At 38.1% G+C, this 14,331-nt stretch overlaps 1 protein-coding gene across 1 annotated transcript in view; it reads left to right on the top strand.

Annotated features, from left to right (window-relative positions):
- Positions 1-13,597, top strand: part of TMEM154 (transmembrane protein 154) — a 72,735-nt gene extending 59,138 nt beyond the window's left edge. The window contains exon 7 of the mRNA XM_023505930.2: positions 10,759-13,597. Coding sequence (XP_023361698.1) covers positions 10,759-10,774 — 16 coding nt within the window. The 3' untranslated portion in view covers positions 10,775-13,597. The remainder of the gene's footprint in view (positions 1-10,758) is intronic.
- The last annotated feature ends 734 nt before the right edge of the window (positions 13,598-14,331 follow it).

The following is a 14,331-nucleotide window of genomic DNA, read 5'->3' as shown; positions in this document are numbered from 1 at the left end:
TGAAGTGTTGGATGTGATTGAAATGACTGAAGAACAAGCTTTGGAGAGCAAGCCTTCCAAACCCTGGCTTTATTGGATTCCAGATACCACCGATCCAATTCTATCCAATCTAACAAGCATATATTAAGCCACTGCTATGTGCAAGACACTATCTAGGAGAATGTTGATGTGCTCAAAATCCTCAAAACAAAATTAATCTTCATTTTCTTTCCTTTACAATATATGCCAAAAAATGAAGTTAAAACATTCTTTAAAAAATAAACATATGCCATAAAATATTTTTTAGAAGGAGGGGTAAAGAATGTCCCTAAATCAGATGATCTGGTGCTGAAATTGCCCAAAGCTTCCATTCAACAAAGTTGAGAAAATAAGAATTTATCCTGAATCCTGAGCTGAAGGGTTTCAGTGAGAATATCTCCAGAGGGAAAAAAAAAACAAACCTGAGAGTAAAACTAGCCTGTTCAAATCCAAATGTCACTGTTAATTAGCTGATGAAAAAGAGTACCATTTTTCACTGGAGGTATGTCAAAATCTTTGATCATCAGAGAACATTAAAACTAGAAAACCCCTTTGAGATCAGTTCATCTAGTCCAAAAAACCTTAACATTTCTTGTATCACGGACCCTTTGTGCTATTTAATAAAACCTATAGATCCCTTCTCAGAATACTGTTTTTAAATAATTAAAGGAAATTTTAAATTTCAGTTGGAGGTTAGTGAAATTAAGGATGTGATTTTCCCCCTTCCACCCTCCACCAGCATCACCAGCATTCTTTGAAATCTCTCCACATAAATCAGGTTAAGAAAAACTGATCTAGTCCAACCCCTTCATTTATAGATGGGGACACTGAACTTCAGGATGCAGAAGTCTCTTGCTGAAGACTCAGGAGCCATAGTAGCAGAGCTCATTTAGTCTATATCTTCAATTCAAAATTCAGTGCTCTTTCCACTTGAAATCTCACTTTCCCCTTTTGTTTTAGAGAATATTGTTCTCTACCATTACAATATTCTTTTATCTGATTATCTGTCCTAGGTTACTTATCAACACAATCCAGATTCAGTATATATAATTGACAACTACCACTTTATGCTGAATATATCTGGTCTCCCAAGAATGGGAGGTCAAAATTGAATTAAATTAAATTAAACCATTCTGGAGAAAGTAGCACGCTCCCTAAAAACTAAATTTTAGAAATTGGGGAGGTAGCCATTCAATTAGATTTCATTTGTTTTGAAATTCCCATTTAAGGTAAAAATAACATTTGTTCAGTTACCAATTCTCTGGCAAAGTCCAATATTAGCAGGTAGTCCTGAAAATTGTAAGCCTGCTCCCTCACAGCACCTCTTTTTATACATTCCATTTGAACTTAAAGGTCAATGTTCTTTCCTTGGATTTCCAAGAATTAATTTCATAAGAAATGTCTTTTAGTTTGTTTGTTTGTTTTTGGGGGAGGATTGCTTCTCTTGGCATATTTGAAAATTGATTTGAACAGACAGAATATAACGGACTCAAAGAGCTTTCAAACTTTGTTATTGAATAGGTTAAATCAAGCTTGTGGGGTTGGCTTGGCACTGCTCTGACCCTGCTCTGACTCTGCTCTGACTCTGCTACCCACCCTTAAGGTTGTGTCACAAAATATCACCCATCCCAACAAATAAGGAATTTGCTTGTTCTCCTGGGAAAAGATAGTTAAACGTACATCTATAAACTCTCCCAGATTACCCATGTATTACATGTGAATGTGGTTTCAAAACACTCTACCCATCCCCACCCTTGTAATTCATTCTTTGCAAAGTTGTCAACTTCCCTATTGGTTTTATTTATTTATTTTGTCTGCTTTTCTGATGCAGGTGATACAGAGGAAAAAAAAACTATTTTGGTAGTTAGGGATTCTGGGTTCAAATTCTGATTATTTTCTGTGTTTTTTTATCTCTTGATGGCCCCAGTTTTATTTTTTGTAAAATCAGTAGGTTGAACCAGACAACCTTTGAAGTTCCTTCTAAGCTGTTTTTATTGATGTTATTTCCCCCAGGTGGTTTAACTACAGGTGAGAGCCAGTATCAAAGTGAAAAAGGATTAGTTTTTTATTGGAGGTCATGATCTGGCTTTGTTGCGATGGTTTCCTCCAAAAAAAAAATTAAGAGTATAGATTGGTAGATTTCTTCTACAAGCCCTCTGTCTCCTATTTTTCCTCACTCTTAATGAATTTGCAGCACGGTGTAGTGGATAGATTGCTAGCCTAGAAGACAGGAAGAATAGACTTCTGGTCCTCCTTATGATGCTTACTAGTTGTTTGATGCTGAAGAAATCTAGCTTTCAGTTTTCTTATCTGTAAAATGAGGATAATGGGATCTGTAACACTAGTTTACTTGGTTGTTAGGAGAATTAATCAAGTAGTATTAATGAGGAGCTATTATCCTCCAGCTCTTTGCTGAGAACTGAATGATTGTGCATTTAAAAGATCATATCTGTAAAGACATGTTCAAATTGATCATGTATGCAAATCACTTTAAGATTTGCATATCAAGATGAGCTATTATTGAATTCCAAAATTGTTCTCAGGTGCTAAGTCTAGTGAAATCTTCAGAAAAGCAATTAGAATTAGAACCTTAGGGGGAAATCTACTTCCTTTCTCTCCTGCCAAAAGGAGAAAGAAGACCAACAGTCTGCAGAAATTACCTTATCTCCCGAGCAAAGTCAAAACCTCAGTGTCAAAACTTAAGACAATTCTCCATTTAGTCTAACCTATGTTTTCAGATTTCCAGTGCAGATCACAAATCTTACTAAGGAACTCCTACCAATTCTGTTATTAGGAAGCTGTCTGAATTTCTTTTGCACGTTCAAAATCAATCCACATTTAATAAGCATGTATTGTGTGTAGAGAGCACTTCTGGGTATTATGGGAGATTGATGATGTTTAGCTAAGATATGGTTCTTGTCCTTAAGGATCTTATGATCAAGTCAGATGAATAGGTACTCCTTATTATGTGCCTATGCATCAAGGATATAAAGAAAGAGAAAATCAGTTCTCTTTCATTAAGGAGAACATTCTAATGGAGGAGAAAATAAGCAAATATGTAATAAACAAAAAGATAAAGAAATAGGAAAATAGACAGAGAGATTGATAGATAATGTATATAAGAAAAATTGGAGATAATCTCAGAGGGAGTGAAGTCACCAGCAAGGGAAGAAAAGGCTTCTTGCAGAAGGTGAATTTTAGTGAGTCTTGAAGGAAGCCTGAAGAAAATAAGGAGTAAGTACATTCTAGATGTGGAGGACCATAGCATCAGAAGGTATTCTCTGTGATGAACAGCATGGAGGCTAATGTTGCTGGATCAAAAAGTGTGTGGAGGGAGTGAAAAGTAAGAAGACTGGAAAAGTTGGAAGGGCTAGACTGGGAAGGACTTTAAAATCCAAATAGAAGATTTTATATTTGATGATGGAGGTGAGAGAGGCATTGGAGTTTATTGAGTAGGAGAGTGACATAGATGGACTTAGTGCTTTAGGGAGATCAATTTGGCAGCTGAGTGGAAAATGGCCTGGAGAAGGGGAGAGAGTTGAGGCAGAGAGATTGCTTAGAAGACAATTTCACTAGTCGGGATGAGTGGTGATAAGTGCACCATCTGTGCCAGAGGAGAGAATAAGATAAATGAGAGATATTCCAAAGAAAGAAATGACCCTATTTAGCAACTGATGGGCCATGTGCAGTGAGTGAGTGAATGAGTGAGTGAGAATGAGGAATCAAGGATGACATGTGGCTGACTTTTTTTTCTTTATGACTAGCTGTTTTCTGCCACTCTTTGCTTCATGTTTCCAAACTCGAGAGCAGGATTAAAATTAAAATTAATTCAAGCAGTGGTTATACTGGATCTGCCTAATTTTTTCTCCCATCCTGTCACTCTCTTTTTTTCCTGCTGAAACAGAATTTGGACTGTGTTTACATTGTAGCTGCCCCCCAAAGAGTTGAAAGCCAGCTGGTTATTTGGACTGCAAGATGGCAAACACAAATGGGTGGGTTGATTTTCTTCCCCTACTGAATTCACTAAATTGACTGAATCTATTGGTAGCTGGAATCAGGGAGAAAAAAGTTCATTTTAGTGATAAAGTTGGATGCATTTTTTTCTTTTTTCCATCATCTATATTAGATCCCTTTTCGCCTTCTTCATTAAATAATTGAATTTTAGAGTCAAAAGGGATCTTAAAGATTATATATCCCAATCATCTTACTTTACAGATTAGGATACTAAGGCCCAGTGACTGACGTTTTCAAAATTTTCAAACTGCTTCATAGCATTATTTTCTTCAGTGTTTGAAACTATCCTGGAGGGAGGGGAGGTAAACATTACAGATCCATTTTTACAGATGAAGAAACTGAGGCTCGGCAAGATAAAGTGATTTATCTATGTCATATGGTTGGTGTCAGTGGTGGGATTAGAATTCAGGTCTCTGTGGTTCTGAGTCCAGCCCTCTTCCATTCATTAGATCACACTGACTCTATGATTTTATTTTCTTAGTGGCGAGCATAGTTAGTACTAAGGGAGAGTTTATTTTGTGGCTTTCTTTGTCTATTTACTTGGTCAACAAACAGTTCCTGACTTATATACTTTGTAATTTGGGTCACAGTGGTGAGAACAGTCTAGGAAAGGCTTCCCAGAGCAGCCTCGTACTTGGGTTGGACTCTGAAGACAAATAGGATTTCATCAGAAGGAGGTAAAAGTGGAAATATGCACTGTGGGATGGCATAAGGAAAGGTACAGAGGCAGGAAAGGTCAGGGAATGAGAATGGGAGTATGGGGAGGTAAAGTTGGACTCTGAAATTGGAGTTAGATCTTGGAGGGTTGAGAAAGCATTAACAGCAAAGGGATCAGGATTCTTGTAAAGGGGATGTACATAAGCTGAGCCTTAAAGGAAACTAGAGATTCTAAGACACAGAGGTAAAGAGGGACTGTCTTCCAGTCATGGGGAACTGCCTTTACAAAGGCATGGAGGTGGTAGCTGATATTCTGAGTTCAGAAAAATGCAAGCACATAGGATAGAGTGCATGAAACAGAACAAAATGAAATCTGATAAGGGAAGCTAGAGCTAGGTTGGGAAAGGCATAGGGGAATGCTGGGATAAGAAGTTTTAATTTTATCTTATAGGCAATGGTGAGAGACTGAATATGGGGAGACTTCCATTTAGGAGACTGCTATGTTAGTGTAAGCAGAGCCTGGATGAAATGATCAGACAGTATGTAATGAAAGGATTCAGCATGTTGTACATCCTATGCCACGAATCTATCAAGAATCAAGGAGCAGCTAAGTGATAAAGTAGGCAGAGTCCTGAACCTGAAATTAGGAAAACTTGAAATCAGATACACTTAGGAACTGTATATTCCTGGGCACTTAGCCTCTGTTTGCCTCAATTTTCCCATCTATAAAAGGGAGATAACAATAGCACTTACCTCTTAGAAAAATGAGGATAAAATGAGATAGCATTTATATAATAGTGTTTGTAGAGTGTCTGTTGCAAAATAGGTGCTTAATAAATGCTTGTTTTCTTCATGTGATTTCATTAATATGGTAAACTCACAATTTAGGAACCCCTTCTCCCAAAGGGCATCTACAAGGTAGGATATTAATGAATGCCTTTTCTGAGAGCAGAACAATAGAAACCAATAGCTGCCTAAATAATCTTCATGAAGCAAAAGTCTGCCTCTATCACTCCCTGCTCAAGAATCTTCTATGGTTCCTTATTGGCTCTAATAGAATAATGTTTTTAATAGAAAACACAAAGTCCTTAATTTGATACATACAGCCCTGCATTATCGACTCCAGTTTGCCTTCCTACATTTTCCTCCCATTACTCCCCTCCCCTCTCTACTCCAGCCAAACTGACCTGTTTTCTTTTCCCCCAAATTCTGCTTTCTACATACTACTTGAATCCATTCCTTTGCCTAGGCCATCTTCTATACCTTTCACAAAGTAGCTCTAGCTTCCCTTCCCAAATGTATTTCATTTTGTTCTGTTGCATGCACTCTATTCCCTATGTACTTACTTATTCCTGAATTCAGCATACTCTCTATCACCTCCATGCCTTTTAAAGGCAATTCTCCATGACGGGAAGACAATTCCTCTTCATCTCTGTGTCTTAGAATCTCTAGTTTACTTTAAGGCTCAGCTTATGTACCACCCGTTATAAAGGAATAATGATCCCTTAGCTCTTAATGCTTTCTCAAACTTCCTCAAATCATTTGTATGGTGTGTGTTCATTTTCTGTCTACCTATTGCTTCTCCGGGGCAGTTAGTGAATTCCTGTTAAATTGAATCAGTGAGAGAGAACCCACATAACTTATTTGAGTCTGAATTGCAACCAAGAGGAACTAATGAAATTAGGTATAAGGTTGGATTTAGTCATCTATCTTCCACCATTAGTTCCATTTCTCCTTACTATATACTTTCTTACTAAGAGTGGACGCACTATCTTACTTGAATCCAAGCTTTGCTGCTTCCTAACTATGTAAACTTAGGGAGGTCATTTCTTGTCTCTGACTTGTTTTCTCATCTGGAATAATGGTCCTGGAAAACAGATAATAAAACATTCTTCCCCCTTCTGTGAGGTGAGGTAATAGAGAGCAGGATATTGCATACATTGTCCAGGGTAGGTTGTTTTTGCTTAAATGTTTTTCTTTTCTTTTCTTCCCTTTCCCTTCCCCCCAACTTAACAGTATTTTACTTTTTCCAGTTACATGTAAAGATAGTTTTTAATGTTTACTTTTATAAAATTTTATTTCCATTTTTCTTTTTCCTTCCTTTCCCTCTTCCTCAAAACAGCAAGCAATCTGATATAAGTTATACATGTACAATCCTATTAAACACATTTCCACATTAGTCCTGTGAAGAATCAGAACAAAAGGGAAAAACCACAAGAAAGAAAAAAACAAAAAATGTGAAAATAGTATACTTTGATCTGTATTCAGACTCTATAGTTCTTTCTTGGGATATGGATAGCATTTTCCATAATGAGTCTTTAGAACTGTCTTAGATCACTTAAATGTTTTTTCTTTCTTTTCTTTTTAACAAGGGAGGTTTGGAGTCAAGAATAAGATATATATGTGTGTATAGACATACATGTACATGCATGTATATCTAATTACATACAAATATGTGTACTGTGTATGTGTAGGAGAAAAAAAGAGAGAGACAGTGAGCATAACTTTTTCAATAATATTTTATTTCCCCCAATATATATATAGTTTTCAATATTTATTTTTAAAAAAACTTTATGTTCTAAATTTTTCTCCCTCCCTTCCTTACTTCCCCTCTCCCCAAGACAGCAAGTAATCTGATAGAGATCAAACTCATGCAGTCTTTTTAAACACATTTCCATATTTGTCATATTGTGCAAGAAGTCAGACCATAAGAAGAAAAAGATCCATGAAAAAGAAAAAACAAACAAAAAGGTGAAAATGCTATGCTTCCATCAACATTGTCGCCATAGTTTGAGACAGTATAAAATAAAAGGCATTAATAGAATGATTTTTTTAAGGGAAAGAAAAAAAAATAGCATTAGGCTAGATGATCCTCAGGATCCCTTCCAGTTCCAGTACTGGGTTAGTGATTTCAGTTATTCTTTATTGACGTGGTTCCCATTCTTAATGGTTCATGTTGAACACTCTTTGAAAAAGTATGTGAATGTCAATGCCCAGACTTTTGACTAAACCCCCCTGATAATGTTGAGGGTGAATGGGGAGGGGGGAACAGAGAGATTTGGAAATGCTGACCCAAGTTTGCCTTGGGCTGGCCTCATATCAGTTTGCTTTGGCGCTCTGAATAGGAGGCTCCAGAGGTTGCCAAAGCTGAGGCTGGCTGGGGCTTATTTGACCAGTTCACTCAGGTGATAAATAGCAACCCAGAAACTAAGTAACACACCTAAGTAAATAGAAGGAGTGGGGTGTGAGAAAGTGCCTCCAGACTCAGGTGTGGAACCAGCCAACAACCTAAGCTTTTTGATTCATCAATAGCTTTGTGCCACCTCCCACCCCCATCGTTCTGATGAAAGGTGCATTTGAGAATCAACAGACACTAGAAATGTCCTTGTATCCCATAATTAAAGTGATTCTCTGCCCAAGCTGAGACTGTATATGAGGTGATGATGGCCTTCACTCTGTCCTACTCTCATCGGCTTGGAGTAATCTACATCATGAATTGTAGTCATTCTGTTTCTTAATGCCCTAAACCTATGGATCCTTGGTAATGAAGACTGGCCCATATTTGGCTAATATTTGTATTTTATCAAACCAAACATCATCATAAGCCCAGACATTTACAAACCTGGTTTTGGAAAAAAAAAATGGTTGTGAAGGCTTTGGCCATATGAACAAAGCTCAGTTTTAGTTTGAACTTTTTTTTCTTACTTATTTTTTCTGTTATGATTCTAAAAATTTAGAAAGGTAGGAAGCAAAATTTAATCAATCAGTTGATTGTATTTTCTAAGTGTTAGACATAGTGCTAAGCTTTAGGGATATAAAGAAAAAACAAACTCAAAAACTAGTCCCCAACCTTAAGGAGCTTGTATTCTAATGGGGCCCGAATGTGTGTCAATATTTGTTTACATCAATATTTGTTTACAAGGGCATATGCAACGGTTACATGATAGCCCTGCTGGGAAAGCCACCAGCTTCTGGGGAGTGAAGAGCTTAAGAAGGGTTCTGGAACCCCATCTCACACAAGTGTGAGCACAGGAAGTAGTTTCACCTTTCTGGACTTCATCAGTAAAATAAAGAGACTGATCTTTCTTTCAACTCCAGATCTACGGTTCTGATTCTAGATCTTTCTGTCATAATCCTTTCTATCTTCTGGTGCCTACTGAACCCAAGTTTTCTTCTTGAAGCCATTACATCTCAAGTGCCTTCTCCAAGGACAGCTACTCTTACATCCCCTGACACATGGGGCCAAGGGGAAGAGATTCCTTGTTCCCTACTGTCACATTAGAGACCCTCCCGCTATTATCATTGCACAGCAACCACCTTTCTTCCTTTAAGGTTCATTCCATCCTGTCCAGATCTTCACTCCTGTCATCTATAGCCCTCCAGGTTCTCCAGGCCATCCAGGCCCTCTAAGAAGCCCTCCCTTCTTGCTCATTAAGTCAGCTTACCAATTTCTCTATTCCAAAACCTTCCCACTCTGAATAGCCTGTTCTCTCCTCCTGCAGTCCATCTCAAGCATATATAGGGATGGTTAGGCCCTCCTACCTCTGTGCTTTCCTCCCTGGAAACTCAATTTTCTTTAGGTGCCAGAATTTTTGTCTACAACTATAATTAGTGGCAATAGTTTCATCAGTTAAAGCCGTGCTATCTCAAGACCTCCCCGAGCCAGCTTTCTTGGACAGGCAGCAAGAGGTGCAACCCCACTGCAGAAAAACTGCTGAAAGAGATATTAGAAAAGGAAAAGCAAATTTAAAGTAAAAAACTCAATGGTACATATCAATCAACAGTACCACAACGGCAGAGGGGAAAGATGTTCATTCATATCTGCATCCATTGGGAAGGGGATCAGGGTTCTATGTGACAGGCAATAGCCATCTTTAAATCATTTGGGAATATGCTCAAAACAGGTTATTGAAAATATGCCAGGGATTCCAGTGCTGAAGAGAAAACAACACATGGAATTTTTTAAAGGACAATTTGGCTTATATTCATAAAGAATTGGGCTAGATTAATTAAAATTAGGAAAAAAACTCCATCTGGATATCTCGGTACAAAAGCTAGACAAGAAGGTGAGCTGGAGTAGGGGAAGTGGTCGCCTTTTGGTTCTGTTACAGATTTCCTCCTTGGCTAGCAAAAAAGAGAGTCAAACCATTGCTTCTAGGTCTGTTTTGGAGACAAAGCCCAGGTCTGAGTCCCTGTTCACCCAGTTATAACTTATATGATCATGGACAAGTTCTCTCTGAACTTCAGTTTTCTCAACTATAAAATAGAGATAAAAATGCTAATCTAATGTGAGGTTCAAATAAGATTAGGTATATGAAACCCTTTGTATGTGGTAAAGAGATTTGTCATATAATCTCAGCCCTACAATCAGTGTTATATAATCAATGTAACAGGGCACTCAGAGAAGCAGGGCAATCCTTTTACATCTTCTTAATTGATTCACTTTCTCATTCACAGCAAATGTTGCAGCAAATTTTACACAATCTACTTGTTGTTCCCAAATATGACTCTTCATCTCCCTATTCCATTCTTTTTTAAAAAAAATACTGCTTGTCCTCCATGATTAGAATGAATTCCATCCTCAATGTCACCTTCTAACTTCCCTAGTTTCCATCAAAATTCAGATCAAATACTCTTCTCTGCAGATTTTTCTATTATTTCCCAGATGCTAATGCCTTCCGCTTTCGGATTGCTTTCCATTTATTCCATATATAGAATATACATAGTTAATCATTTGTCCTCTCTTCATAAAGCAATGTGTATTAAAAATAAATAAACTTACTACAACTAGATAGAAAAAAATTATTTGTTCTCTCCCCCATTAGAATATAAGCTCTTAGAAAGCAGGAACCATGTTTTTGCTTTTCTTCATACTCCGGTGCTTTGCACAGTACCTGCACTTAACAAATACATATTGACTGACTGATGGTTAATTGAATTTGGTGGTGTCAGTAAGGGGTGTTATTGGTGTCAATAAGAATTATAATCCTAAATGAGAAATCTCTCTGGCTTCCTCCATTACACAAAAATTGGTTCTAGCTCATCTACTCTGTTGCTTTGTTTTTACAGTGATGCTGAATCCTGAAGGTGAACAGTGTCCATGTTTTTCCAAGAGGAACAACCCACAAGGGAGTCTGTAAAGCTTGCCAATAGAGAATGAAATGGATAAGAATTTAATTAATTTCAAATAACTGTAGACACAAGAACTTTTCCCTTTCTCTTGCTGCGCCCACTCTTCATAACGCTGATGACATCACCTGGATCTGGAGGGATGTACAAAGGCAGACATTCTGGAAATGAGTTCTGGCTTCAGAAATGAGCTCTGGCTTCAATCCACAAATCCCCAAGGTCCTCTGCTGCTGGACTCTGCAGCCTGTGGTTGTCTTTTCTTCTTCTTCAACTTTCCATTGACTATGACATGTGACTCTACCTCACTGTATTCACCTGCGAGAAATCTTTGTTAGCTTTTAGTTCTTCATGGCTGGAATCCAATCCTTGGTTCTCTTTTACAGATCGATAAGTTTCTTTGGGTAACCTCATTGCTTCACCTGTTTTACATGTGTCTGTAGACCATATAAGTCTGATGGTAGATAAGGCTTCACTGAATAGGTCAATTGTGTCACAGAATTGGCTCCAGCCAAAATCAGGGTTTTAATTTAAGATATAATTTCTGTGAGGACTGATAAATCTGTCTGTATTTAGCAGGTAACCCATAACTACTGAAGTGCTGTGTTATTTGTAGCCTATCATCACCAGATCTAGCCGAGTTCCCTTAAACAGTCCTTGTGAATTCAGGAAAGAGCTTGTAATTTTAACAGTTCTTTTTGTTCTGAGCTTTCCCTTGAAGCAAAAATCATCTTCAGTTTTGGTCAGTTCTTTCCCCTAACTCAGGCAGGTTCTTAAGGTGCTGCTCACTATTGGTGTTTATACTAATGGGGAGTGGGAGGGGGAAGAGAAGTAGGAGAGTATCAGTGAACTTGTCCTTTCTAATACGCAAAGAAAATAAAATTCTGAGGGCTAATTAAATTACTAACAAAAGATAAAACAAAGAAAGGAGAGGGGGGGAGGAGGAAAAAGGGAAAGAAAGGAAGGGAGAAAGACAAAGAAAGGAAGGAAGGAAAGGAAGAGATGGAGGGAAAGGAAGGAGGAAAGGAAGAATTGATTCAACCTTGACCCACAAGGCAATCCACTTTTCTAAGACATGTGACAATTTATTTGAGGCAAGTCATGATGAATGATACTTTTATATATTTTGCTATCCATGTACCTCCTGAGGGGCTGGTGGGCTGGTGAAACACTCTCGTGGGCTGCTGGAGTTCTAATGCTTGTTTGTAAGACTGCCCTGAGGTATAGTAAAGCAGCTGCCCCCTTTTCATTGCCCACACAAGTACCTGCATTCCTAACTATGCTGAGAACTTGAAGGCAGAGTTCCAACCCCATGGTGTCTTATCTGTTTGCATGCCGGGAGGTTAATAATCCTTTTCTCTCTCTACTCAACAGGGGATGTCTTTCTAGTGTAATTGTTTTCCCCTCTCTTGAAGCTAAATCCCCAAGTCCAGTTCTGTATTTTTTTTTCCTTCCTGACTGCTCAACCAGGTCCAATTTATTCAGTCTGCTATTACAGAGAATCTTATGGACAACAGCAGCAAAAGCATTCAAAAACCCTGTCTTGGATCTTTAGGGGGGAAAAGACTTTTTCCTTAGTGAGGATAGAAACTCCTAGAAATAGGATCTTGAACTGTGATTTCTTCAGTATAGAAAACTTGAAGAGGAAACTCTTCACTAAAGCAGGCGTGCACCTTCTCTTCCACTTATAAGTCTTACAGAATTGCCTAGATCACTGAGAGGTTAAGTTATTTGCCCAGGATCACACTCTAAAAGATAATCACTCATTCCAAAAATGACTGAAAGAATATTGTGTCATTTCAGACTTGGAGGAAAACCAAGTCTGGGTGCTCTTTTCTATTTAATCCATTTGCCATACTCCCAAATCCCTGGTGGCCTCAGTCTCTCCTGCTGTTCTAAAACACACAGTTGTCCTTTGATTTTCCCCAAACTTTAGAGTGTTCTGTTCTCTTTCAGTCCCCCTATAGCCAGAGAAATTCCAGGATGTCATTTCATTGACATAAGGTTCTAAATGGGACATATTGCCTGTGATTGGATTTAAGAACCAACATTTGCCTTAAATTTCACTTAAGACGAGAATAAGATTGCTCAGGAATATGAATATTATCTGAGATTTACATTTAGTTTTGAGTCATAAGATCATAGATCTGGAGAAGGAAGAGACTAAAGAAGCAGATCTCTTTCCATCTCTGAGGAAATAACCCCAGCTCAGACAGGTAATAGTCATCTAAGGTGGGATTTGGACCTAGATATTCAGATGTGAGAAGCAGGGCTCTTTCTGTAGTCCTTAGAAAATTTATTCAATAACATTTTCCCTTCTTCCTTTCCCTTAGCGTTACATTTTCTTTTCTTTACATTCCATATACATGTACATAATTAATTACCAAGCAAGTTCTCAGGAGGCCAGCTCCTCCCAGAAGGAGATTTTGAGAAGTGGGGCTGCTGGGGATCAGTATTGACAGGGAATAACTAGAATTAACAGATGGTTACACTTCTCACTTTTTCCCCCAGAGGAGGAAAAAACCCCCAACAACTTCTAGGTCACTAGTTGTTCAGTCATTTTCAGTCATGTCTGACTCTTTATGATGCATTTTTTATTTATTTGACTGTTGCCTTCACTTCCAAGAAATATAAAGAATATTAATAATATTATTAGCTAGCATTTTATAGCTTTTTAGAATCTGCACAGCACTTTACACCTATTCTATTGTTTGATTCTCACAATCATATTCTCTGGGAGTAGGTTTCTTGGGGGGCTTCTGGAGGCAGCCTTCGTTTCAGTTCAATTAATACCCCAAATGCAGCCAGGAGTAAAAGTACAAATTCTTTATTGTCTCCTTCAAAGTTTTATCTCCTTCACTTGGGGCTCGGCTAGTTTTCTGGAGGCCTTCTATAGTCTTGGTTCCAAGACCTTATGCTGCCTTCTCTGGCTTCTGAATCTCCTCGACTGCATCCTGACTGAGGCTCCAAGAGCTTCTAGTGGGCTTCTCCTTTCTGGGCCTGAGACCTCCTCCTTATATGCCCCACACTGAGTATACACCAATCATTTTATCACTAGGAAATCATTATTTGTTGTAGGATTAAATCAATGCTAAACTAGATTTAACCACTGTCTCCTCAATTCCACTTGCTCAGCACCTTGTAAGAATCCTAACAATTATCCCCATTTTATAGATGAAAAAACTAAATTTGAGAAAGGTCAGATGACTTACTCAAGATCACACTCAGTGTCTAAGACAGTATTTGAATTCAGCTCTTTTTATCTACTGTGTCACTTAACTGCTAATCATTTTCTGGTTCTCATGTTACTTAGATTAACATGAGAAAAATCTGTGTATTTTATCAGGGTGGGTATGCCCATCACCAAGACATTCATCAGTCCTTTCACGCCTTAATAGAATGGCTGTATGAGTTGCTATGGCCAAAAAGTATGCACTATTTAGTGTTGATTTCTTCTGAACTTCTTGAGATGGTCTTCAGGGGTCAGATGCACAGTCTTTTGCTGGATTTGTGCTC

This window comes from Sarcophilus harrisii, chromosome 6, assembly GCF_902635505.1.
Source record: "Sarcophilus harrisii chromosome 6, mSarHar1.11, whole genome shotgun sequence".
Taxonomy (NCBI): Eukaryota; Metazoa; Chordata; class Mammalia; order Dasyuromorphia; family Dasyuridae; genus Sarcophilus; species Sarcophilus harrisii.
The sequence above is the reverse complement of the archived record's forward strand: the minus strand, read 5'-3'. Positions and strand labels throughout refer to the sequence as shown.